This window comes from Platalea leucorodia (genome assembly GCF_965183815.1).
Source record: "Platalea leucorodia genome assembly, chromosome: 8".
NCBI classification, from domain to species: Eukaryota; Metazoa; Chordata; class Aves; order Pelecaniformes; family Threskiornithidae; genus Platalea; species Platalea leucorodia.
The window spans coordinates 8,291,240-8,315,056 of record NC_138830.1 but is presented as its reverse complement, the minus strand read 5'-3'; the positions used below and the strand labels follow the sequence as shown (position 1 = coordinate 8,315,056).

General features: G+C 40.6%; 1 protein-coding gene across 2 annotated transcripts in view; it reads left to right on the top strand.

Annotated features, from left to right (window-relative positions):
• The window catches only part of RSRC1 (arginine and serine rich coiled-coil 1), a 175,392-nt gene that overhangs the window by 131,696 nt on the left and 19,879 nt on the right, over positions 1-23,817 (top strand). For both annotated transcript variants that reach the window (XM_082319340.1, XM_082319339.1), the window contains one exon: positions 8,694-8,762. In XM_082319340.1, coding sequence (XP_082175466.1) covers positions 8,694-8,762 — 69 coding nt within the window. The remainder of the gene's footprint in view (positions 1-8,693; positions 8,763-23,817) is intronic.

The window sequence follows — 23,817 nt, the reverse complement described above, 5'->3', positions numbered from 1 at the left end:
ACGGGTGGGATGACTTCTCCCGGCCAAACGCCGTGCTGGGTGTTCTCCCCAGGGAGAGCGGAGAGGCTTAAAACAAGCAGATTTGTGCTTTGGGCAGTTTGTAACCGCAGCCCGCGGAGCTGGGGAAGGGAGCGCCCACTGTCACGCTCGGGCGTCTCCAGTATCTGTAATTACAGTCAGTGGCGTAATTAAATCACGCGTAATACTTCGGACAGCAATGGCAGGAACTTCTCGTGTTTGAGTATCGTAACGTATTACGTGGCTGCCGTGTAATTAGAGCGGGCAGTGCTAAGCAAAGCCGTCACGGCAGGGTTAGGGGACCCTTACCCATGGATGAACTAGCCAAGTGGCCACCTGAATCTTTGTGCTATTTAAATTTTGGGGAAATGTTATTTTAGCGCAGACTAAAAAGACAAAAATGTAGAAAAATGGCTTAAATCTGGTATGATAAAAATGCGTGTGGTGTTGTCACTTCTGTTTTTGAACTAACAACTACTGGAGTCTGCTCCTTCTGTTCCTGTCTAAGGAAATATCTGAGAAAGAGGTTGTTTTGAATTTGTGTTGGAATTTTTCGGATGTATAATAGATAACTTTACATGTCAGTATATGAATATTCAGCAGAGAGGATTTCCACAAGCCTTGATAAATTTAATATACTAGAGAAAAATAGCATGTAAATTAAATAAGGCCTTGTAAATTAATAATGGATTGTACTTGTATTTTCATATGTGAGCTGACTGAATATTTTATAAGTGCAAAAATGTTTTTATTTAACAAAAATGGTTAAGTCTTTCTGATTACCATCGTGGATGGCTTGGCTACATTTTAGATGTAATGTCCATATGTGTTTTTTGAGTTTGTCTGCTTTCTTTTCCCCAAAAACACTTTGAAATGTATAGCCTGTATTTTTAAGTCCACAGTGAATTTTTTTTCTTTTCCAAACGACTTGCGATTCGCAGTTGATGGGTGTTCTGACACTCCTCTTTTTTTAATTTTACCAGTAAAACAAATTGCATCCCAGCGCGGGGCCGAGCCTTTTTTACGCACCTTCTGCGCCTCCTCCGGCAGTGGGAGAGGGCTGTGCTGCGGGGGCTCTTCCACAAGCCCGGGCCACGCTTTCCGAAATGCCCTTTGCACCCCCAAAACAGCACCTGCCGTATCTCTACCTTGAAACAATTCGTATTATTCTGATTTCTTTTAATTAGCATCTTTGCTTGAAACTGTTTTACCTTGGCACAGCGCAAGGCTGGTCAGGATTAACGCATCGCTCCGACGTGCCCATCCGTCGGGGAACGGCTCTGTGCTTCCCAAACCCCGAGCGCTTCCCCCACCCCAGGGGTTCAGTCCCGCATCCCGGGAGGGCGCGAGCGCCGGCTGTCGCTGGTAGAGCCGCTGAACCGCGGTGGAGCGTCCTACTCCGGCACCGTATCTTACTCCCAAACAATCTTACACAGAGCATAGGTATGGCTTTTACCAAAATTGAAGTGTAGCCATGCAAAGCACAAGAGAGAATGGTGTGCTTGGCAATACTCTCCAGCATGGCTCTGTTGAGGAAATAAAAGTAACTCAAATTATTTTAGGATGTGAATACCTCAGATGGGCTTTGGCCGGGAAGCTGTGCACATTGCTCACCAGCTTCGTTAATGAAGGCGGAAGGCGGCACGGCTCGTCCCGCTCGCCAGGAGCAGCACCGGAGGCACCCACGGCCGGCGGGGAGCCTGGTCCCTGTCCCACCCCCGCTGCCACGGGGCTTTTCCCTGTTCAGCAAAGGGCTGAGTTGCCCCTGTGCTCGCTCCAGGTAGGTCAGGGCACTTGGTACACACACGCAGAGGCCACAGGGCCTTGTACCCAGTAACTTTTTAAGCAGTACCCACAAGCAATGAACAGGTCTGTATTCTCGTGTATAAAAATATTAACACAGATGAACACTGTGGTTATCTACAGATGAGAAATTGATAGTGAAAGCCTGGGGAAAATCATAGTCTCTCACTGCATTGCAAAATACATGAAAAGAAACTGCTGTGATTTTAAATTAAAGTTCATTTTTGTTGCTGTTGATTTCCCATTTTTCTCATACTCAATAATTAAGAGAAAATAATATTATACATATGTTACAGGACTTTGTCTTGTCTCTGTGGCTTGGGAGACATGTTTCTCATAGAACTAGCTGTAGCAGTAATGATGATATCCATACATCGAGTCTTTACAAAAGCATTGAAAACCTCTAGTTTTAGTGGCTCTCAAGCGGCGACGAGCTGATGCACATCGTTTGTGCTATTTAGAAGATGATTTATTTGTGAAGACCATTTGTGTTCTCTCTCTCTATTTTTTTTTTTTTTTTCCTGGAAAAGCTTCTTTCTTTTTTTGTTCCATCAGATGTAGTCTCCGAAGAGATTGTTCCAACATTTCCTGTTAGCATAATGTCATGCAATAAGACAGCATATTTTAATGCAGAATCTATTGATTTTCGCAGCATGTTTTTGTACATCTTTGTGGTAAGCTAAAGGTGGCCGTTGGCTCCTAGTGCCCCGTGAACTGATTAGAAAGTTAAAAGTGTTAGCGGGGCTAAGTGACCAGCAAAGAAAACATATTACTAGTAGAATGAACCAGTTATAACTTAACAGTATAGTTAAAACAGCACTTTTTGTCCAATAATGAGCAATGTATTTTAAGATACTTTATGGTTTTTTTTTTAATTTCATTATGTATCATTAGGCAAAGAAAAAACTTGAAGGCATGTTTGCACACACTGTAATTTTAACCATTTAAACTATTTGCTAGATACAGACCGTTGTTAGAGCAGTGATTTTAGGGATTCTGGCAGAACTGGACTACAAAACCTTGTTAAAATAGGGGTCAAAATAGTTCATTCTGAAAACACAGGGCCACTCAGGTGCCTGTCTGCTTCTGCCCGCTCCTTCCCACGTGCACATGATGCGTCTCTTCAGTAACACTCTCGTTTGTTTCTCTTGCTTACCACTTGCTTTTAGGGCATTTTGATACCGTAACTACCTTCGCCTTGCTCTCCTGCTGTGCTCAAGGATGCAGCACAAGCAAGCGTGAGCGTATGCTACCGTTCTTCATAGAGGGAAGATCTACTCCATTCCCAAGGTCCATCCCATGCTGTGCTCGCCCACCATGTGAGCAGGTCGCTGTACCTGTTTGCTCATGGTGAAGGGCTGTGTGGGCATCCTGGGGCACCACACACTGGGGATGAGATCCTCCAGTACCACACTGTACAAGCTCCTTGTTGGTTTGGCTGAACTTCAGGAGTTCATAATAGCCAGAGCCCTGTCAAGGTTATTATCCTAGACAGTCTACCACTTGAAATAGCGTTGCCATTTAAAATACTCATCTTGCAATTCTGGGACAGTACTGACCATTTCCACACTAACGGTTCATCTAATAACGCATTTGTCTTTCTATCTTGGCGAAATGGACAGTGTAAAGTTGATGTAGTTGTCCCTGTGATGGCTTGAGGCATCCTGCCCATGCTTCAAGCTCCCGTGTTGGAGCATGACAGCAGCTGGAAGTTGGTTGAGTAAAACTTTTAAAGAGGTGGTTCTGAAATTATTTAGAAAATACTGGATGCAGCGGATGGAAAGATACCCAAGGGTATTGTTAAGATTTGGTTGAAGGTACACGTTGCACTTGGGAACTTGTTCAAATTATTAATACATTAATTTGCATTTCACCACTGGTATTTTGGTTTTCCTTTGTGCAGTGTCATTAAGCTGGACATTTTAAAATTTTATCTCATTTTTGTTGTATATGTGTGTTCGTTTCAATTTTGAGAAGGAGTAGGAAAAGTACTTTTGCTGCTGTTCATAAAGGTGGTTTTTCACTCCGCTGTGAAAATTGTAAGGCTCCTTGGTGACCATCCTTTTTCTTTAATCATAGTACTAAGGGCTTTTGATTAGAGACGTTTTTGTCAGGTTTTAATGCATCTGTTATCTGTGGGGATGACCCTAGTCTTAGCTGGCTAAGAACAAGTCACTTCTTCAAAGCCGTGTAGGGTATGGTGGAACTTGGTATTATACAAAATTGTAATTGAACCTCGGGTTCTTCTGGGGCTTCCCTGATGCTTCCTGGGCGCCCAGGGTCTCCCATGCTCTGTCACTATAACGAAGTGCTGCACAATGGAGGGTATTTTCATTTTCTCATTATCTATTATCATCAGTGGGACTATTTGCGTAACTATTTATGCAAACTGTGAAGTTAAATAGTTACGAGGGAAGTGTGGTTGATTTGAGGAGGCTTTGATTGAAGGAAACTCATTAGATAATGTCTTGAGATGGTTGTTTGGAAGAGAGAAGGCACCAAGTAGTAGCGTAACTGTTAAATGTCAAATATATGTCATACCATGTTGGTAAGGAAATAAGCTCATCTTTAATGTTTTGAGCTTGAAACATTTTTTAAAACCTACGAGATTGTTCATTCTTTATTTTTCAATTCTTTTTGTCAGTTTCTTTTTCGTTTCCTGTTTTTTATTTGTCACTAAAAATGATCAAGTTATAGGAGAACAGAAAGCATGTCATATGATTTAGGAGGGATATAGATTATTAAATGCTTGTAGTTTATTAAAATACTTTTATCAAGTTTCTTAAGTGAGAGGGTAGTTCTTGGGATACTTTCTTTTCTATAAAGGAGTAACAATTTAGAGGGGAGAGGACTCTGAATTAATAGAATTAGTTAAGAAGAAAGAATTAAAGAGGAAAATCTAGGTGAGTATATAAAGTTTGGATGGGAAAATGGACAGGAACCTGAATTTCTGTGTGAGTGAATGTTTGGCGCATGAGCAAGAAGAGTCTGCTTGAATGGCAGAGTATCTGAGCATAAACCTAAAAATCTCTGTAAAATATCAGTAACACAGAGTGTGGGATAATTCATGGGATCTACAGATGAAGTTGGTAAAGCTGTGCTCATTTACACCAGCTGGTATTATGGCCCAGTGTTTCTCTGTGGCTTCCAAATCCCTCTTCTTCGTTCTGGAATTTAATCTCTGATAGCTTATTCCATCACCAAAATTGTTACAGTCAGCCTATAGATAATATCAAGCAGACACAGAAACACCTACCCTCTCCCTTTCCCAAACTGGAAAGTATACAAAATCATCCACTTTTTTCCTTTTCTTTTCTTTTTACCTCACTTTTCAGCATAAGCCAAAGATCAGCTGGCATTGCAGGTCTGCATTGAATGGGTTAAAGCAAGGCAAAGGAGTGGACCTGGTTCATCCCTCCGATCGTGGCCCTGGGGAATTACCTACCGTTCATTGATCCGCAGTTGTTGATCTGTACATAATAATTGCTCCTCAACAGGAACCGAAGTTGCAGGTCTGGCAGGCAACCCGCATTTCCATTAGGGAGCTCTCCGCTCAGGCTGTCATCAGCCTCCCCCGCTCCCCAAAATCCATGGCAATTGCATTTGCTCCTTCAGAAGGGGCTGTGACACCGGGTGGGTTTGCCAGCTCTGGCTTGAGCCGCTTCTAGTTCCGTCACTATCAGGTTTGGAAAGCAGGTGAAATGAAGCTGATCAAAGAGCTACTCTGAGTTTCAAAACACGTTAGCATGTTCAGATTTAGGATATTGGTGCATATGGAAACATGAAGGGTGTTTTGGTTTGGGTTTGGTTTTTTTTAATAACAGAAAAGGTACTTAACATAGCTTAGTTTTGATTAAATGTTAGCGCCTTTGTTGTAACTTAGCAATATTGTTCCACTTCTGCGTTGTGTTTATGTGTCTGAGTAGCGTGTCCGTACTCTGCTCGTAGTTTATTCTCACTGCAAAGATAGGATTTATTTCTTCCTCCGTTATGCTGCATCCAGCACAATGAGCTGCTGATCCCAGCCAGGCTGGGACAAGCACTTCTACCAGGGACACCTGCAAATGACTAAAATTCTCTTTTATCGTGTTGTGTTAATAGGCCACTAGCTGCTAGCAAATATCTGCATTTCACAACTTTATTATTTTAGCGTAGGTAAACATCTCAAACATCTTCCATGTGTCATTTTCCCATCCTTCAGAGAAAAAAAAAAAATCAATAGAATTGTAATTTTATCTGGGGTTGGATGAGCTCTTAAATGTTGCAAGCTTGAGCACCTCTTTATTTATTTATTTTATATTTTAGAAAGCTTTGTAAGCAGTCAGACTTTTGTCATGCTAGCTGTTTATCCATGCAGGAAGCCCAGTTTCAGGAGCAATCTCAGCACTCCAGCTACCTGGATCAATTAAAACCAGGTTTTTGCTGAAGTGACTTCTTTGATCTGCTGGGGGTGATAAGCAGCTGTCTGTCCTCCTCCGGCTTAAGGAAAGTGCATTGCAGGAAAACTGAGTTCTCTTCCAAATATCAGGCCTTTTAAGTGCTTTTAAGTGTGAGTGGCCAGCATGTGTTCTTGCACACCCTGAAATGCGGGGTAAGGGCATAGTAGTCTGCAGAACAGAGAGGGTGTATTACCTTTTGGAATAAGTTGTAAGGATCTTTTTGTATTGTTTAATCACAACTTGATTTGATCAAAATAAATCTTGAGTTTTTAATGATGCTTCATAAGTGAATAATGATAGAGAATTTAAAATATCTGAAGAGAATTGTTAGCATTAAATTCTTAAAGCACCACATGGCTTCAGTGACTTCTGTTGGTCGTGATGGACGGTGCCCTATAACCTCAGAGACTTACTGCTCTGTAGATTTATAGGCTAAGTTAAATTGTTGTTAATGAGCAATTTTGTGTAGGGAATTGTCCTCATGGTACTTCCTAAATTGCTACATTGTCCGTATAATTAACCAGGACTTGAAGGGACAGCTCTGTTTCTGCTAGCAGAAGTTTTAACTATACTTACAAGGGTTGGAAATGAGCATTTTAAAGTCCACAAATACACAGACAAGTAACATCTTTCATGTGTGTTTTATTATTTTTTGCCTTGGATAACCATTGAGATATCCAATGAATTGTTCCTGTGCAGCAACAAATCGGTAAGGAAGAACAAAATACCATAGTGGAATAGATAAATCAAATTTAGGCATGGTAGTTTATTGAATCTAAATTGTGCCCAGTTGGCCCAAGAGCTATATAAGCAATCCATCTTGTGTTGATAATGGAGGTTCTTGAAATCCACCTGATGTTTGCATTATTAAATTTCAGCCTAATGAGCTCTGCTAATACATATTGAAGACAGTTGTAAGGAGTAGAATGTGAATCTGAGCGGGATAATTTGAAAGAAACATAAGCTGAGCATTTTACATGACTCAAGGGGTATATCTACAATTACACATATAACCAAAATTGAATTTAAATGGAATTTCTATTATCCTTGTCCCTTTACCAGGGAGAATAAAGTGTAAATGAAGTAAAAGTCTTTAGAGTTACTAGCAGTTTGTTTTTATTATCTAATTTAATAGATTCTTGTAATGATCTTCACTGGCAGAAAAGTTTTAATATTTCATGACTTTAAACGTAGTCTAAATATGTATAAAAGCATGTAAATGGAAACAGATGTCTGTGTAATTACTTCTATCATTTTGTAGCACTACTGTTGAAGTTGTATATTTTAAGAAGGTGTAGCTACTGGCTGCAAAAAGACACCAGGGTCGGAAAGACCCCTTCACACCCCACTCCTGAACTGAATTTTGTTTTCATAAATTAGTGGTTGATTCAGTGGGTGGTAGGACTAAGTATCTGCAAAACTGAATAAGCGTTTGCTATTTGTGCCACGGTTCACAGTGATTTTATTACCTAAGGAGGCCTGGTTTAAATTCTGAATTCTGTTTCTTTTTGGTTCTTTTCCTTTTGACATGGTGATACTTTTTAAAACTTAATATTTCATCAAGTATAATGCTATTAGAGACTTATTCTCACTTAGTTCACTCATCAGGCAGTGAGATGGCAATAAAAGAGAATGGCTCCTTTGAGACATTAATGCTTTGGAATAAATGATGTGCTAGAACAGAAATTTAATTAATTTACAGAGTATATTGATAGTCCCTTGTTACTGTGCTGTATATTTTTAATCTTCTTTAACATCTGTAGTAAAGTGTTTGAAAACCCCTGCAGTTGAGCAACTAGTAGATAATTAAGTAATAAGGGAAGAGGTTTCTAGAGGGAAAAAGATTCTTTTTAAAGAATACTGTCATAACATGAATAAAGTACTGCTGCTATGATTTGCAGTGAAGAGAAAATTGTATGCTACCTAATTTAATACTAAGTAATAGGTATTTAACTCCTATTTTAAATGCTATCTGCAACTCTGCATCCCTGAAAATATTGTTTTGTTTCTGTTTTATCCTCAGAAGAGGTCTTATGGATTACTCACTATGGTAGCAAATCTTCTTTTTTAAATGCACTGCATTTGTTTCTTTATAGTTCAGTTCAGGGACAAGTAGGGGGGGGAGATTTGTATTTAAGAAAAAAACCTCTTCAAAGTTTTACTTAACAAAAAACGAATGTAGAGATTTGTGTTGAACTAATATTGCATGCAAAAATTACCCTCCATAATACCAGTTATGCTGTTGTCTTAACTGTAGTAATATCTTTAAAGAAAATACATTAAGAACCAGATTTTGTTCTTTCATGTACATCGACTTCATTGTGGGACCTGCAGAAAGGAATCTGGAATTGGGTTTAACCCCCCAGGAGATGTTGTTTTGCAAGATAAATTAACTAATTGTAAAATTTGTTGTTATATTTCTTTTCTTTTTAGCTAAAGCAGATGAAGCATTAAAGGCTAAAGAGAGAAGTGAAGAAGAAGCAAAGAAAAGAAAGGAAGAAGGTAATGCTTTTCTTTTTTTTTTTTTTTTCCCTTCAGTAACAAACTAAAATCCTGTCAGTCAGAAACCATTTTTAAGGGACCAAGTTCCAGTGGAGCTGTGTGATTTTCTTACAAGGGCATCTGAAACCAAGATGGCCCGTCTGCCTCTCCTTTGGTTCACCACAGCTTTCTGCTCGTGCCGTGTAACGTTCCTGTGATGATAACAAGAACCGCTAAATGCACCAGACATTTCAACCAGATTTAAAAAAATATTTTAGCTGCCATTAAAGCCACCTAATAATTTGAGACAAAGTTATATGTCAAGACCTTATGACCAGCCAATACCACTGGTTTGTGTGCTGGATATATTGCTTGATTAAAACAGTAAGTGCAGCGGTTAATTTTGTCTGTGTATTTAGTCTGTATGATGTCACGAAGTGAGCTAATCTGTTTCTCGATGAAATTTGGTGCACTGAAAGCTGGCAGGATCTGAGCAGTTTTCCTTTGTAATATAGTAGGTGGAAAGTTAACGTATAATGCCTGGATAATTAAAACAAATGTATTTTGCTTGTGTATCGGTGAGTAACGGGAAGAGACATTTTCAACAGTGACGGAGCCAATGCAAACAACCTAAGGAGCCTCAGAGTTTCTCACTTCAGCTGTGATAGATATCCTTGTCTCAAAGAAAATATCTCAGTTGTTCAAATGAAAATCAATCATTTAACTCTGTGACATCTATTATTTTCTGCATTGACTTAAACATAAAAAAAAAATATAGTGAAGGTCTTCCTTGCAGTGGTTTTACTCTAGCAATACATGTTGTTGAACACTGAACTTTCTCTTCAGCATATTTGATTTAAATGATGATAGGTTTCAGGTTGTAAGTGTTATTTAATACACAGAACAATCTCTCTGTAAATGTGTTCCTGATTCTCCCTGCCCTGTGCCCCTTGTCTACCTACCTGGGATTGCATGGATGTTCACTCAATATTTTAACCACCCAGTAAACTGGACCTAGGTTTGAAGATGATGTAATGTTCGAAGAGATCGTGTGTTTTTCAGAGCTGGCCTTTTGACGGATTGATTTACTACGAAAATCAGTGTTGTGCCTAAATATCAATCATATTTTGGTTAGGGCCAGGACATTATTTACGGAGGAGAATGATATGAAGTAAAGCTGTTTAGGACAGCTTGAAATTTAAGGAGAAATTAGGAGATTGAGATATTTTTAATTCCCAGTGTGATACAATAATAAAAATCATTAGACTAAACTAAAACAGGAAAAGTCATGTGAAAGGGAAGGCGTAGTAGGTTGCTCGAGTATGTAGCAAATGGAAGAAAACACCTAAAGGGGACAGTAGCAACTGGGGGGGGACAGGGTAGGAGGACAATTTTACTATGCCATCTCCTCCGGTCTTTCCAAAACATCATCTTTCTTTCCAGTCTCTCTAATCTTATTGGAAAGTCTCCTTGTGTCTGCCCTCTCTTTTCCTATCTCTGAGCACACCAAGTTGAACTTCAAGGTAAAGACAGGAACTTTAATTTTGCATCTGTTGTGCCTTCATCTCTTCTCATGTCTCCTATACCTCCCAGGTACCAGAGCCTGATTCTCCTTCCGCACATGCTGTGTTTAACCCCCACTACACTGCCGTCTCTTTAAGAATCCCACCAGTTTCCTGACAACAAGGTTCCTCCTTATCCTGCTTTGACACCCTCATTTTCCAGGAATCCTTAATGACCAAGCGGTCTCAAACAGCTAGTCCCTGCTTGCGTTTCTTTCCCTGAATTCCCATTCCATATCTCGGTCTGAACTGCTGCAGACTTTTAGGGCTCCAAAGGCTCTGAATTTTGTGGAAATCTTTTACATGTTTGTTTGATTCTGGAACAGGTCGTTAGCAAGATTTTTGGATTAGGAAGATACATCCTACCTGTTTCCATGTTGCCATGTCTTCTTAGGTACTGACTTCAGGTGCTGTTTCTTTCATTACAATCAAATTTCTCCAATTTTCTTTCTTACCCATTTTTTCTTTAGCTGGAACTCCAGGCTCAATAATTTCTGAAGGCAGTTTAAAGCTTATTTGCACTTCAGATACAAGCAAGCTTCTTCAAATCCTCATGTGTGAATGAGAAAATTAAGTATACTGTGCAGGTCTGATTCAGCTGGTTGCTATCCTACAGGATTTATACATTTTTACATGATTTCCCACCCCCTGTTTGTTTCTAGGTTTAGATGTCTTTAATAAGCTCCAAATTGTGGGACTTACAGTGAAGTATACTAAGTATGTATTTCAAAACTCTAATGTAATCTTTATTAAAAATTCATGTGATTGATTCCCTTCATCTCTTTTTGGGTTTTGGTTGTTTGATTTGTTGGTTTGGTTTTTTTTTTGTGTGTGTGGTTTTTTTTTTTTTTCCTTCAGAAAATAGTTTTGCATTATCAGGCTAATCCAAAGAAGCTAACATATACTGACTGCTTAAAAAAAGCAATCCAGAAATCCCCAAATTCGCACACCTAACAGTGGATGAAATTGCCACCCCTGGTTCTTTGGTTTAATCCAGTTCCAGCACACTTTTACTGGCTTTATGAGATAATGCTTTATTCGGTGCTAACCAGTGTCCACCCATTAGGCTCAGCTTCAGAGGACTGGTTAATTTGGCAGTCAACTTTCACTCATACCAAGTTCCTGGTAATTATAGGCTTATTTAGTTCCTGACAAAGCTGTTGCTGCTGCCCCTGCGCAGCTTTGGGTGCAACGTTCTGGTCTTACTGAGCATCGTGTACCCGAAGCCCCTGCTGTGCTTGACAAAAATGAAAAATACCATGTAATTATCTTTGAAAAATTTGAACTAATCAATTGCATTTCTTTCTGTGTTTGAAAGAGGTTGGAGGTGTTCACATTTAATCAACTTTTAGTTTAATGATGTTTAAAAAACAGTGAAATGGATGCTAAGCTTTTTTTCACTTCAAAGAGTACTGGGCTATCGTTACATCTGAAGGAAACACTTTCTTTTATGTTAATTTTCTAATTATATTATCTGGGATACACTGCGAGAACTTATTATAATAGACACATTGATGCTCCTGCATCCCATCTAAACGGGACGGATCCAGGAGTATCCCCAAAAGGAGCATTGCCACCGCCGCACCAGCGGGTTCGCCCAGCCTAGCAGTGATACCGGAGAGCCTCACGGTCCCGCTGCCGGTGGGGCACACGCCTGGGGGGGTTGTTATAGATTAAAGCCAAATTGGGAGCAATTCAGAAGTGTCTCAAGTAAAAGCTGATAACATAGGTTCACGGACAACCGCAACTTCAAAGCAGAGTGTTTATTCCTACTGCTTGTCCTGCCAGCTTAGCGGTGCGCTGCAGGTGGCTCGAGGCCTTTGAAGTCTATAGGGTTTACTTCAGCTACATCAGGAGTGTATTAAGCTCTCAGCGTAGCTCTTTAAATAGACAATTGGGTATGAAAGAGCTCTTTTTGTCTGTAGGACAGGAATCCAGGACACTTGAGGAAAAAAAAAAACCGTCCCAAGTTTGGAGTGACAGTGTTTCAGAGCTGTGCTGCCCTGGTGCAGCTGAGCGTTACGATTCCTCAAATATGTTGCAACGTATCTAATGTAGTGTCCAGAACACTTGCAAAACAAAATACACTTCCTCTAATTTGTCTTGTGGATATGGTAAGCAGAGGGGTTTATATAAATATAATAAGATTGGGACTTGATTTAGAAATCTATCTGTGATGACTTTCCATAGGGAGTAGACACCAAATTGCCATCTGTGCCTTTAAAAGGATTCCCTTGCACTAAAAAGGCATCACAACATACATTTTATATATATAAAAATAAAACCCTGTAAAAATCTGTAACCCCATGAATTGTCTAGCCTAGCAAAATGAAAAAAAGGCCTATATGTTCCCGGTACTCTGCTCTCCTAGCATCTAGTGGCTCACTGATGTTAATTCCCTCTTTTCTAAATAGCGAAGGGCCGCTCATAAGATCAGGGCTCTGAGTACAGTTGTTTCGCCCTCTTCTGCAATACAGCTTCCATCTGCTGTGCGTAGTCTTTCGATAGCTTTCTAGGAGGATTAGGTGGAGCGAGATTATATGAATATCTTCTTAATAAATGAGTTAGAAATCTAGGAACTCAGATTAATAAACTGTTTTTCTGTTCCTGTGCGGTTGTGTTCTTGCGGGAGAAGTCGTCTGTCTTGTGATGACTCCAGATGGCTCAAAGTTCAAGTGATCTCTTTTCTGACTCGTCTGCAAAATGGTACTTGAAATTTTTTTAATTCCCCTTCTGATCATTTAAATGAATGGAAAGAGCTCCACTTCTGCCATAGTGCTTGGAAAGGGCTGAGGTAGAAGTTTCTTCAGATTTTTTGGTTTCTCCTAATTTCTTCCTAAGTAAGTGTTCTACTTGTCCTCCAAGGTGGCTGTTGCTCTGAGACTAGCACTGGTGATGAGCATCGCTTGGGGTTTTTTTTTCCCCCTCTTCCCTTCACTTATTAAACTGTGTTTATCTCAACCCACTTTTTTTTTTTTTTTTTTTTTTTTTTTTTTTTCCATTTTCTCTGCCTGTTCTGTCCCCCGTTGTGCTGGGGACAGTGAGCGAGGGCTGTGTGGGTGCTAATCTGCTGGCTGGGGTCAACCCACAGCAAATCTTTACCTCTCCGTCATCTGGCTGTGCTGCTGTGCTCTATGGTCCACGCACTGCGCAGGGGATGCGTTCAAAGAGGCCAGCAGGGTACGACAGACGGTCGTATAACCATCCATCGGGGACTGACCTGGGGCTGGAATCTGTAACTAGAACAGTCACCTAAGCCTGTTGCATTAATGACCCCATACTAAACTGTGTTTCTCTTACAGTGTGTAAATTACCACGGTGCTGTATTCAGAATGTAACACTTCAGGGATATATGTAGAAATATTTTATGAAATAATGTTAAGGATAGCGTTTTAGTGGCTGCCTAGTGTTTCTTTTCTGGGGATCTCTACAAAGTCTCTCAAAATTAAGTTACAAGCTCTGCTGAGTTAAAGCTTTGTGTATCCTTCACGACTTCATACAGGACTAATTTCCCTCGGCAGAATCGCATTATAGCCGCTGACCCAGGCGCGGTCAGCATCACGACTGAATTGATGTTATTCGCCTAGAGACAGAGACAGCTGAAAAAATAAAGCATCCTTGCCAGGTTCCAGACATCCCCATTCAGCTCTGAGTCTGTGCATTGAAATCTCTTTGGAACTGGAAAAATTACTTGGTAAAATATCATAAGTTTATCTTAAAATACCTCAAGTTGGCTTTTCTGTCTTTGAGAAAAAACATTTTTAAAGCCCTCAGCTCTCACTGCTTCAAAGGCAATTTTGAAAATTTTGAGTTAGTGGAATAAAATCTACCAGCAAGGAAAATTTAAAGCAGTTCGCCAAGTGGTAGGAAGTATTTCATTAATGTCTACACAACGATGGCTTAGGACTTACCTACAAAAGGTGACTCATGAAAATTCTTTGAATCCATAGCTGTAATGAATTTTGTTCAAAATCAAAATGTTCTAACTATTTAGTTTGTTTTACTTTGGGACTATCGGATGCTAAGAGGAATTAATTCGTGCTCAAAATTAATCCTACTTAGAGAAGGTGTGTATGATACTGAAGAAGAAAAGGCAAATGGACAAGCGGGATAGCCCAGGTGTGTGTTTTCCGGGAGGGGAAGGAAGGGAAAAGGGCACTTGCGGTTCTGGATGAAAAAGGGACCAAACCAGCCAGATGTGCCCCCTCTACAACATGGCACCCGGGTTCTGGAGCCATCCAGCTGTGCTGGGCAGACGGGGGAGCCTTTCCACCCACCACATTTAAAACCGCGATGGGAGATTTGCTGTAGAAATTGGAGAGACAGGCTCACAGCTGGGGGCTGCGGGGCCCCGGAGCCTCATCGGGGTGAGGTGACTGGGTCTCCACTTGCACAAATTTGCAGCGTATGTTTCGAAAAATACATGTGTGGTTTTTTCGTTACATCCCATTGTGAGTGGCTCATATGCTAGCAATTGCTTTGCCTGCAGTGATTATAAAGGGCGACTATGGAAAGGCGAAGGGGGGGGAAAAAAGAGTTGGTTAGTGAATTGGAAACAATGGTGATTTACAGCAAAAGCAGGAGGAAAACTTCTTTTCAATTTATTAATAAGCACCATAAAAACTGTCCTGTGGTGTCTTTGAAAAAGTTGTAAGGATGTTATACTGTTCTAAAACGAATAGAAAATGTTTCCTGAAGAGAAGCTTGTTAAATAAAATTAATTAATTTGTCTGAGGAGTTAGCTACCAATTAAGAATAAAATGTTTCATTTTCACTGGAAAATAAATAGTCATATTACATTGTTTATCAAGTGTGTAAGCATACCAAGTCCATGCAAGATATCCAGAGAAACTGCAAAATGGAAAACACCAGTTTTGTGTACTTGTATGTCCCATATGTATTTACAAAGAAGACATTTGTCCTTCTTGCGTTCATTGGGGTGCATGTGCTAGAGCATGTTCCCTTTCCCGTCTCAGCCACGCAGCTTCCATCTGCTGGGTACCGTTGACATCTTTTGCTTGCAAAAAGTGATTTTTGCATTTGTCTTCATTCTCGCTTCCTTCTACGGCTTCTGTCGCCAGTTTTGAACCCTCTTTGATTTGCTCTTTTGTAATTCGCAGCTTACCTATGACTCAGGTGGACAGACATGCACTTTTATTTTCTCCTATTCCCAACTTTCCCATGCTTTGTACAAAAAGTGTTGCGATTATATCACACACTTCAGACTGATTTAGGTTTTGTTTTCTATTTTTGGTTTTGTAGAGAACAATTTTATATATTTTTGATCACGAAATTCTCAGTAGATTAACTTCTATTGCATAAGTGGGGGAAAAAAGGTGAAAAATCAATTCTGTTTGATTTTTTTTTTTTTTTTTTTAAATTCACACAACTATTTTATTATGTGCATAATTGTTCATAGTGATTCCCTGCCTGGTCCCCCAAGCCCTTCTGGTTGAAATGTTAATAACAAAATTGTATAACTTCTGTAAGGAATGGCCAGTTATAAAATTTGTCCTGTGTTTTGGCAGTTGTTGCCTGATGAACCTTATTCTGTCTGTTCATCTTCGAACAAGGGCGTTTGCCTAAAATATCCGTAGATTCATCAATAAATTGTCGTAAACTATTTTCAAAGGTATTTTTTTAAAAAATCCTTTTTTCCTCCAAAAATTCTAAATTTTGAATTTGGAAAAAAAAAAAATTGAATTCTCCACTAGTCACCATTTTATGGTTTTTAACTATAAGTCTCCAAAAGGAAATTTCTGAGCTGCCAGCCTGTGCAGGCAGCAAGCGCCTGCGACACCGTTGTAACCTTTACTCGGGAGAAGTTGAGCCTCCTTGCTGCAGTAAGCAAAACCGACTGCGCAAATAAAGCAATTGTTCCTCAGCCCATGCAAGCTGGTTATCCACCCCCCACCCTATAGCGGCGGTGTCTTAACATTACTTTTATTGTAATTTTATTGCCAAATCAGGTGTGAGATTAGATGTTGGATGTTACATGTAATCTGCTCGGAAATCAAATTATTTGACCTCCAAGCCCACCAATGCCCCCTCCTGCTGGTTTGCTGTTAAATATGCAGCGTTTTCCTGTCATGAATACAAATCGAGGACAAATTAGAATCTACAGACAGCTGACCTGAGCTCCAGATTAGAGACTGGGGGCTTGTGCTGTTTTAAATGTTTTAATTACCATAGTCCCTATAGCCAGTTGAAGGACACACACCAAAATGATTTTTTTTTTTTTTGTGACAAAAAAGCAAAGAAAGAAAGAAAAAGGCTCCCTCCGTCTCATTTGAATTTTTCAGTTTGATTACATTTGCACTTCCATTGGAGCTATGCTAATTTGCTGCATGAAATTAGGTCTATTAATAAAAAATGCACTACTTTTACAAGAGTATTTTCAATGGAGGGCTTTTTCTACTTTGTTTTTGTTTACTTGTTTCCATTCAGGACTGCCTGAAAAATGACATCAGAATCTTAAAGGGATTTTACTGTCAAACTTGATTTGCACTCCAGGCCTGGCAAGCCAAATTCAAAGTAGCTGGGATGGGTAATAGCGATAGTTGAAATAAAGCACACGATGTGCTGTGAGAGGAAAATTCAGATGCGTTGGATTGCATTGCTGTGAGATTTTTGGATCGTTTATCTTAGTATACCATGCATAATATTTTTACATTTTGAATTTAAAATGCATCTTGTCATGAAGCACATGTTCTGCAGTTGTGTGGGGAGGAGGAACTGGGGATGCTGCTGCAGGGCTGGCGCTCGCAGCAGCGTGCTGTCCACCATGGAGGTGCACATACAAAAAGGTTTACAGCAGATAACAAGGAAAAGAAGTTTTTCGGAATGCAACTAAATAGGGTTTGTTCTTTTGAAATCGGTCAATAGGTAAATCGATGTGACGGTGGTGCTCGCGCTAGGGCGGGTATTGTCCTGATGCCTTCATCCTGGAATTTGCATTTTCTGTTTCTCGTGTGTGTTGGCCCAGTGTTGAATTGATTAGTTATGCCTACCCAGTAAGCAGTGAAACATTTTTATATACTCTGGGGAAATAAATTTGGCAGAAAATCAGCATGAGTAGATTTAATTATCACTCTGAGACCTTTTCCTTTTCTGGCTTAGTGATCCTGAAACTCTGTGTGTTTCAGTGAAATCTGTGTGGACGCTAAGCTTCGCTTCCCAATTTGTTCCTCCACGCAATGATAAGCCAAGCAATTACTGGTTTATTGATTTTTCATCATGGCAAATTTAAAGTTGATTTTTTCCTGAAAAGGCAGGGGTGATTAAGTGTTTCCCCTCGGTTTAGTACAAGAGAGCTATGTGGCAGAATCTAATATCCTGAGGTCAACCTCTGCAGGCAGATAATACGGTGTCTCGGCCACGTGTTAAGGAGAGAAATCAGGGCCACAAATGTGATAGGATATATGTGGAGACAGTTTAATTTGCTCCATTTATATGAACAAGTCATGTGGCACATGCTTGGAAAACATCATTTTGAATAGGCTTGGAAATGAAGCCCACGTGGGCAGGAGGAACGAGGGAATGCAAACAAGAGAGGCATTAAAGCATTTAGTGCTGGGAGAGAATCGTCCTTTAAACAGAGAAAGAAAACAAATCTCTGATGTGGTATTCACAGGTTTTACCGAGATGTACGTGCTGCTTTAGTGACACCTATGTTGCAGGTTTAGGCATTAGCAAGGAAGGTAAACTCTTGAAGTCTGAAAAAGATGGGGTTTGTATCTGCAGCGTTCTCACAGCAGTCCTGGCAGGGAACGCACCTAACCTTTTAGGGCAGGTTTTGGAACAGGTGGATTAATAGGATTTAAATCAGAGCAGGAAAATAGTGCTTTGCACGACTGATATAATGTATCGCTGTAGCCTAAATGGACTTTTAAAACAATACCTTTTATGAATTTAGTTAAATAAGCGTATATGAGCACACAATAGGTGGTTTTAAGGTATATTTTCTCCTATCTTTATGTTGCATATCAAATAGATATGTAAATCTAATTCAAATTTTTTAAAAAGAAAGATAGCTTGCACATACTTAAGAAGACATTTTAATCAGTTTGGGAAGAATCTCAACACTTTGCCAATGATCTTCTGCCATTTAACTCAGAACCACGGAGGACAGCATCACTATGGGGTTGCCGTGAAGGAATGATAGAGAAATTAAGTGGGCAGAGGTTTAACTAATTGATGGAAAAGGTATGAAATGTGTTTTATATAAATGTGATGGGCTCAAGTTGCAATATTTGAATCCAGATTTTCAGTGCCTCGAAGTCTGGATTTGGTTTGGCTAAAGCGTTATCATTAAAACAGTGTGGATTCTTGTCCTGAATCAACCCCATACATCGCGTAGTCTCGGAGCTACATTTTTGATTTGGAAATCTCTTGTCCTACGATTTCAGCTTCTCTCAGTAGTAGTATTAGAAATTCAGGAGAAGAAGGAATTCAGATAGCTCCTTTTTTACTGAATAGTGTGAATAAAATGCTATTGTACTAAGTAAGGCAGATTAATTAGATATTCAAAGCATCAGAAGAGTTGCTTCTACTGTGCCTTCTGCGTATGTGTGCTGCCTTGGTATTCCACCAGCGTGATGCAATTAGTGCTGTCCTTTAAGCTCGTACTGGCTTACTGAACTCTCAGTGGCAACAAACTGAGATCAGAATTTCCTACCAAAAATCCTCCACAGAAAGACAGAGCTGCAAGGAGTGCTCCCCTCTACCTCCTACGCCGCGTTGCTTAATGAGCAGGATGAGTTCATCCCGCTGCCTCGGCTAAAACAGGTACTTTGAAGGCTGAGGATGTAAAGCCTGCACGGATTTTGAGAGATGAGGGGCCACGAAAGAAAAGTTAGTATGTACAAGAAAGCCGGGAGGACTCAATTTTTACAAGCTCCCTTAATTATAAATTCTGCACGTATTCCAAACTATAAGCTCTATTTTTTTATACTCATCTTTAACCTGTTGGACAAGAGTTCTCACAGGGCGAGTCTAACCAGTAGTTTATCCGTGACAAAGCGGCTGTTTTACTTAACACTTCCTTTAGTAAAAGTTAAAAGACTGTACCTGGATGTAATTGATATTAAAAACACAGGTTGAATCTGCTACAAAAAGATTTGATTGCATGAGGTCAAGCCATGTAGCTGTAATAAGTTAAAGTGCCTTCCTCAATGATACGGAAATATATTAGGATGCCCTTAAGTTCATTAGTTATTGCCTTAGGTCATAGTTTATGTTCAGTAAATTTTATTGAAGTTCATTGTTGCGGCAATGACCTGAACTCAGTCTGTTAAGTCTCCAAATTATTTAGTATAGATAATACTAAATGTATTATAGATATGTGAAATTTTTTTTATCACAATTGTAATTTCAAATCTTTCCAGTTTTGCCTTCATAATGGCAGATTTTAAGCAAAGTGTAAGTCTCTGCAGCTCCACCCTTTGGGTCCCTTGTGAGCGAATGTTGCTTCATTAGTCTGACACAAACACCTGGTGTTGCGCTTCCAGTCTCTGGAGGATATTTCAGCATCTGGCGCACACTGTGATCTTTTTTTATGTGTGTTTAATCTTTTTATTGACGTTTTATAATTAAAAGTAAGCAGGAACAAATCAAGGATAATATAAAAATGTGAAGTTTTGTGCCGTTACAGTGGCATTGTGCAGCCTATTAGGAGAAGCATCCAAATAATAATAAAAAAAAAGTGAAGGATAAAATTGCGGTATGAAACGTGGCATCTTTACTGGCCACTCTCCATGGCCGTGTTCTTCCACAACAGAGCTGATCATCAGAAAGGGGATCGATACACCCCCATAGATAATGGCTAGTTAAGTAATCAATTCCAGGCTTTTTATTAAAGCTTCTGTAATTAATAATCACTTTTAAATGTATTTCTTGAATTTTAGACTGCTTTGTACCTGCCTGTATCTTCTACCCCTTTGTATTTCGTACCTCCCTCTCTTCTTTCCCTGCTTGAGAGCCCCCGGTCCGGGCGCCCCATCCTGCTGTGGGTCAATCCCTGGGGATTTGCTGCCGGGCGTAACGCAGTCCAGGTTTCACCGATGCTGCTGGTGCTCCAGGCTCACCCAACCTGGCCGAAGGGCTGTGCTCTTCTGCCCCTCTCCTCCGCTCTGGTGAGAGCCCACCTAGAGTACTGCGTCCAGCTCCGGGGTCCCCAGCACAGGAGGGACGTGGACCTGTTGGAGTGGGTCCAGAGGAGGGCCACAAAAACGATCAGAGGGCTGGAGCACCGCTCCTATGAAGACAGGCTGAGAGAGTTGGGGTTGTTCAGCCTGGAGAAGAGAAGGCTGCGGGGAGACCCTATTGCAGGCTTTCGGTACTTAAAGGGGGCATATAAGAAAGATGGGGACAGACTTTTTAGCAGGGCCTGTTGCGACAGGACAAGAGGTAATGGTTGTAAACTAAAAGAGGGTAGATTTAGACTAGATACAAGGAAGAAATTTTTTACAATGAGGGTGGTGAAACACTGGCACAGGTTGCCCAGAGAGATGGTAACTGCCCCATCCCTGGAAACATTCAAGGTCAGGTTGGACGGGGCTCTGAGCAATCCGGTCTAGTTGAAGTTGTCCCTGCTTACCACAGCGGGGTTGGACTAGGTGACCTGTAAAGGTCCCTTCCAACCCAACCCATTCTATGATTTTCCCCTACGCCAGAGCTGGGGGACTCCGTGTGCCTCCCAGCAGCCGTCAGCCGCGGTGAGCGGGATGCTCAGCGAACCGGGGGACTGAAGGAGTCAGGGACTCTCTCCACCTCGGTTTGAGCCTGCGCACATGGCCAGGGCAGCTTGGATTCGGAAGCCCCGATTCAGCTTGGTCTTAATGAGCACTTGACTTAAAAAAATGTATTTATGTTTTCATAGCACCAACAAAGTTCCCAAAAGAGTAGCTAGGAAGGTCTGTTGCAACAGCACATTGCTTTACAGGCAAAACTTGGCAGGGAAGGAAAAGAAAATGCTCTTGCTTTTAAAATGTTTTCTTGAATAATTTTGAGTTGGGAACCATTAATGTAGTGAAACAGCACATTCTTCTTGTCGTCGCCAGGGTTAAGTTTATTCATGTGTGTTTTTATAACGCTGGTCACATGATATTACAGTTTGTATTTTTTTTCTCTGTACTGAGTTAAAAGGAATTGAAGTGTTAATTACCTCCTTAATGTCTGGTTCCAGTTGCTGTACTGGGCACACAACTTTGACACCCCTGTGAAGGGGCAGGATGTTTCTCTAAGGTATTTCATCAGGAAGCACAGAGGCTTGCTGTAAAAGCATTTGAAAATATCAACATTCTTCAGTTTGTGCAGAAAGAAATGATTTAGAGAAAACTCTGTACTGCTACTGTAAGGCTCCTCTGGGCTAATGCATAACCTGAAGCATTGAAAAAATACAGGGGGAATAAATAAAGAGGGAAGATGCCTATGGATGTCTCTAGCAGAGCTGAGGTTTCAGTTCAGGCATTTAAAAGGACAGAGCCAAGTCCTGCCGGTAAAATCAGACTTGAGTTTTACATGAAGGGCATCATATATGTTGTGTGACAGCATTTAAATCCAAAGTTGACGTTAATAAAGTTTCAAATCATCAGTGATCGGTTAAGTTAAAGACCTGGGAAATTATATCCCATTTGGCTATGGCAATACAACGGGCATCTTTCAGAAGCAGAAGTGCCTGTGCCAGAAGGGGAAGAGCAGGGGGACACGGTAAGGACACTGAGAAGGAAGGAGATTTTTAGCTGTTCAGCGATGCTAACTTGCAAAGGATACCCAGTGTCTGGGGTAAAAATATCCCTTTATCAATAAATAGTCACTTGTTGGTAGCAGGGCTGGAACAGTGGCAAAGTTATTGAAAAATGTGTTCAACTCAAAGATTTGTTAAATTCGCAACCTAACCCCAGGTAAGGATGCAGCCCTAGGCCAGCTGCCCTTACAGTCCTGAAAAGCAATATTTGTAGTTTTTTAAAATACTTTAAGCATAAACTGTAAAAAGAACAGTATGAGGGTTTTAGGGAAAAAAAATGGGACAGATTGATTTTTCATATCATTATTTTAAGAACATTAAAGACATAACAGTCAATTCTTGCTGAGGTAGGTAGGCTGGGCTGGTGGGGTGCCTATGGGGCGGGGGTCCCCATGGGGCGAGGGTGCCCATGAACTTCCCTGAGCTCTGTCCCGGGGGCAGTGGGATGGGAAAGGACCATGTCCACCCCAGGGCACCTCAGGTGGCATCTCCACCTGCTGATGGGTTGAACAAGCCTGATTATTCGCAATCAAGCAAAATTTGGAGCCATTAGGAATGTTGCCACTGTGATTTAATTAGACAAAGGTTATTAGGGGTGGTGTGCATTAATCTAATGCTAAGAAACACCATTGGAACCTGACTGGTTTATCACAAGCATCAAATTCTTGCAAGGACTGGGGTTTCTTGGAGGGGCGAATAAGTGGGGAGGAGAAAACTGATCTTAAAATATTACGTGTTGCAAAAATTACATGTTTGCTGGAGAAAGCCCGTGCTTGTGCACCTTGGAGTTTGCGTGCTTTTCGAAGGTTGCTGTTTGTATTGTGCTTTTCAAATTTTGTTTACTGGATTTCCGGCTGCAGGTTGTCTGTGTAAAATACGGTTTGGAAGATGAAGTTCTAAAGGGAATAAAGCAAATACAATAGATGGAGTGGCCATTTGTCAGGAAAGCTACACGAGCCATTAGATGCTGTTTTCCAGTTTAGGTGTTGTAAAAATGAGAAGTGTGCTAATATAGGGCTCTATTGATCAGGAAAGGTCCCTGGCATCTCCCACTAGGAAACATTATGTACTGCGGTGAGTTCCTTTGCGAGATGGCCAATCTGTCCTCAAAATGTCTTGGATGTCTTTTACCTACTTGCTCTCTGGGTTTATGTAAAAAATGTGAGCCAGAATGGAAATTTCATGAGCAGAAAACAGGGTTGTGTTGATATGAAATAGCCTTTGACTATAAAGGCTTCCTGAATGCTTGCTGTGATTCATGCATGCAGAAGATGGGCTCTTCCAGATATATTTGTAATGCATACTTGCACTCTGCAGAACTAAGTTTTTGAGGAGAACTAAAAAAAAAAAATTCCTTTTATTAGATTTATTTAAATTAAGATGAAGTGATCTGAGCGTCAGCAAGATGTTCAACCTGCAAATCTCTTTCTCAATTAAAAAAGTTTATCCTCGGTGATAGCAGAAATGGCAAAGAAAATGGCAAGAAACCATGAATTTTTTATCATAGATGTGGTATGTTTTAGTGTTCATCAGCATTGCAGGGTGAATGAGGGGCTGGGATCATGTTTCCCAAATTGCTTGTTGGCGCACGGGCATGTGGACCTGCAGGGACAGGGTTTCTGATCCATAGGAGCCAGAGTCGCTGTGTGTGGAAATTGGGTTCCTGGGGATGAAACCGTGGGCGCAGGCAGCTTAAAAACAAGGCGTAATTTGGGTAAATGCTGAAGTTTAGCAAGCTGTTCTTTAAACCCACAGTTCCTGGGGCGAT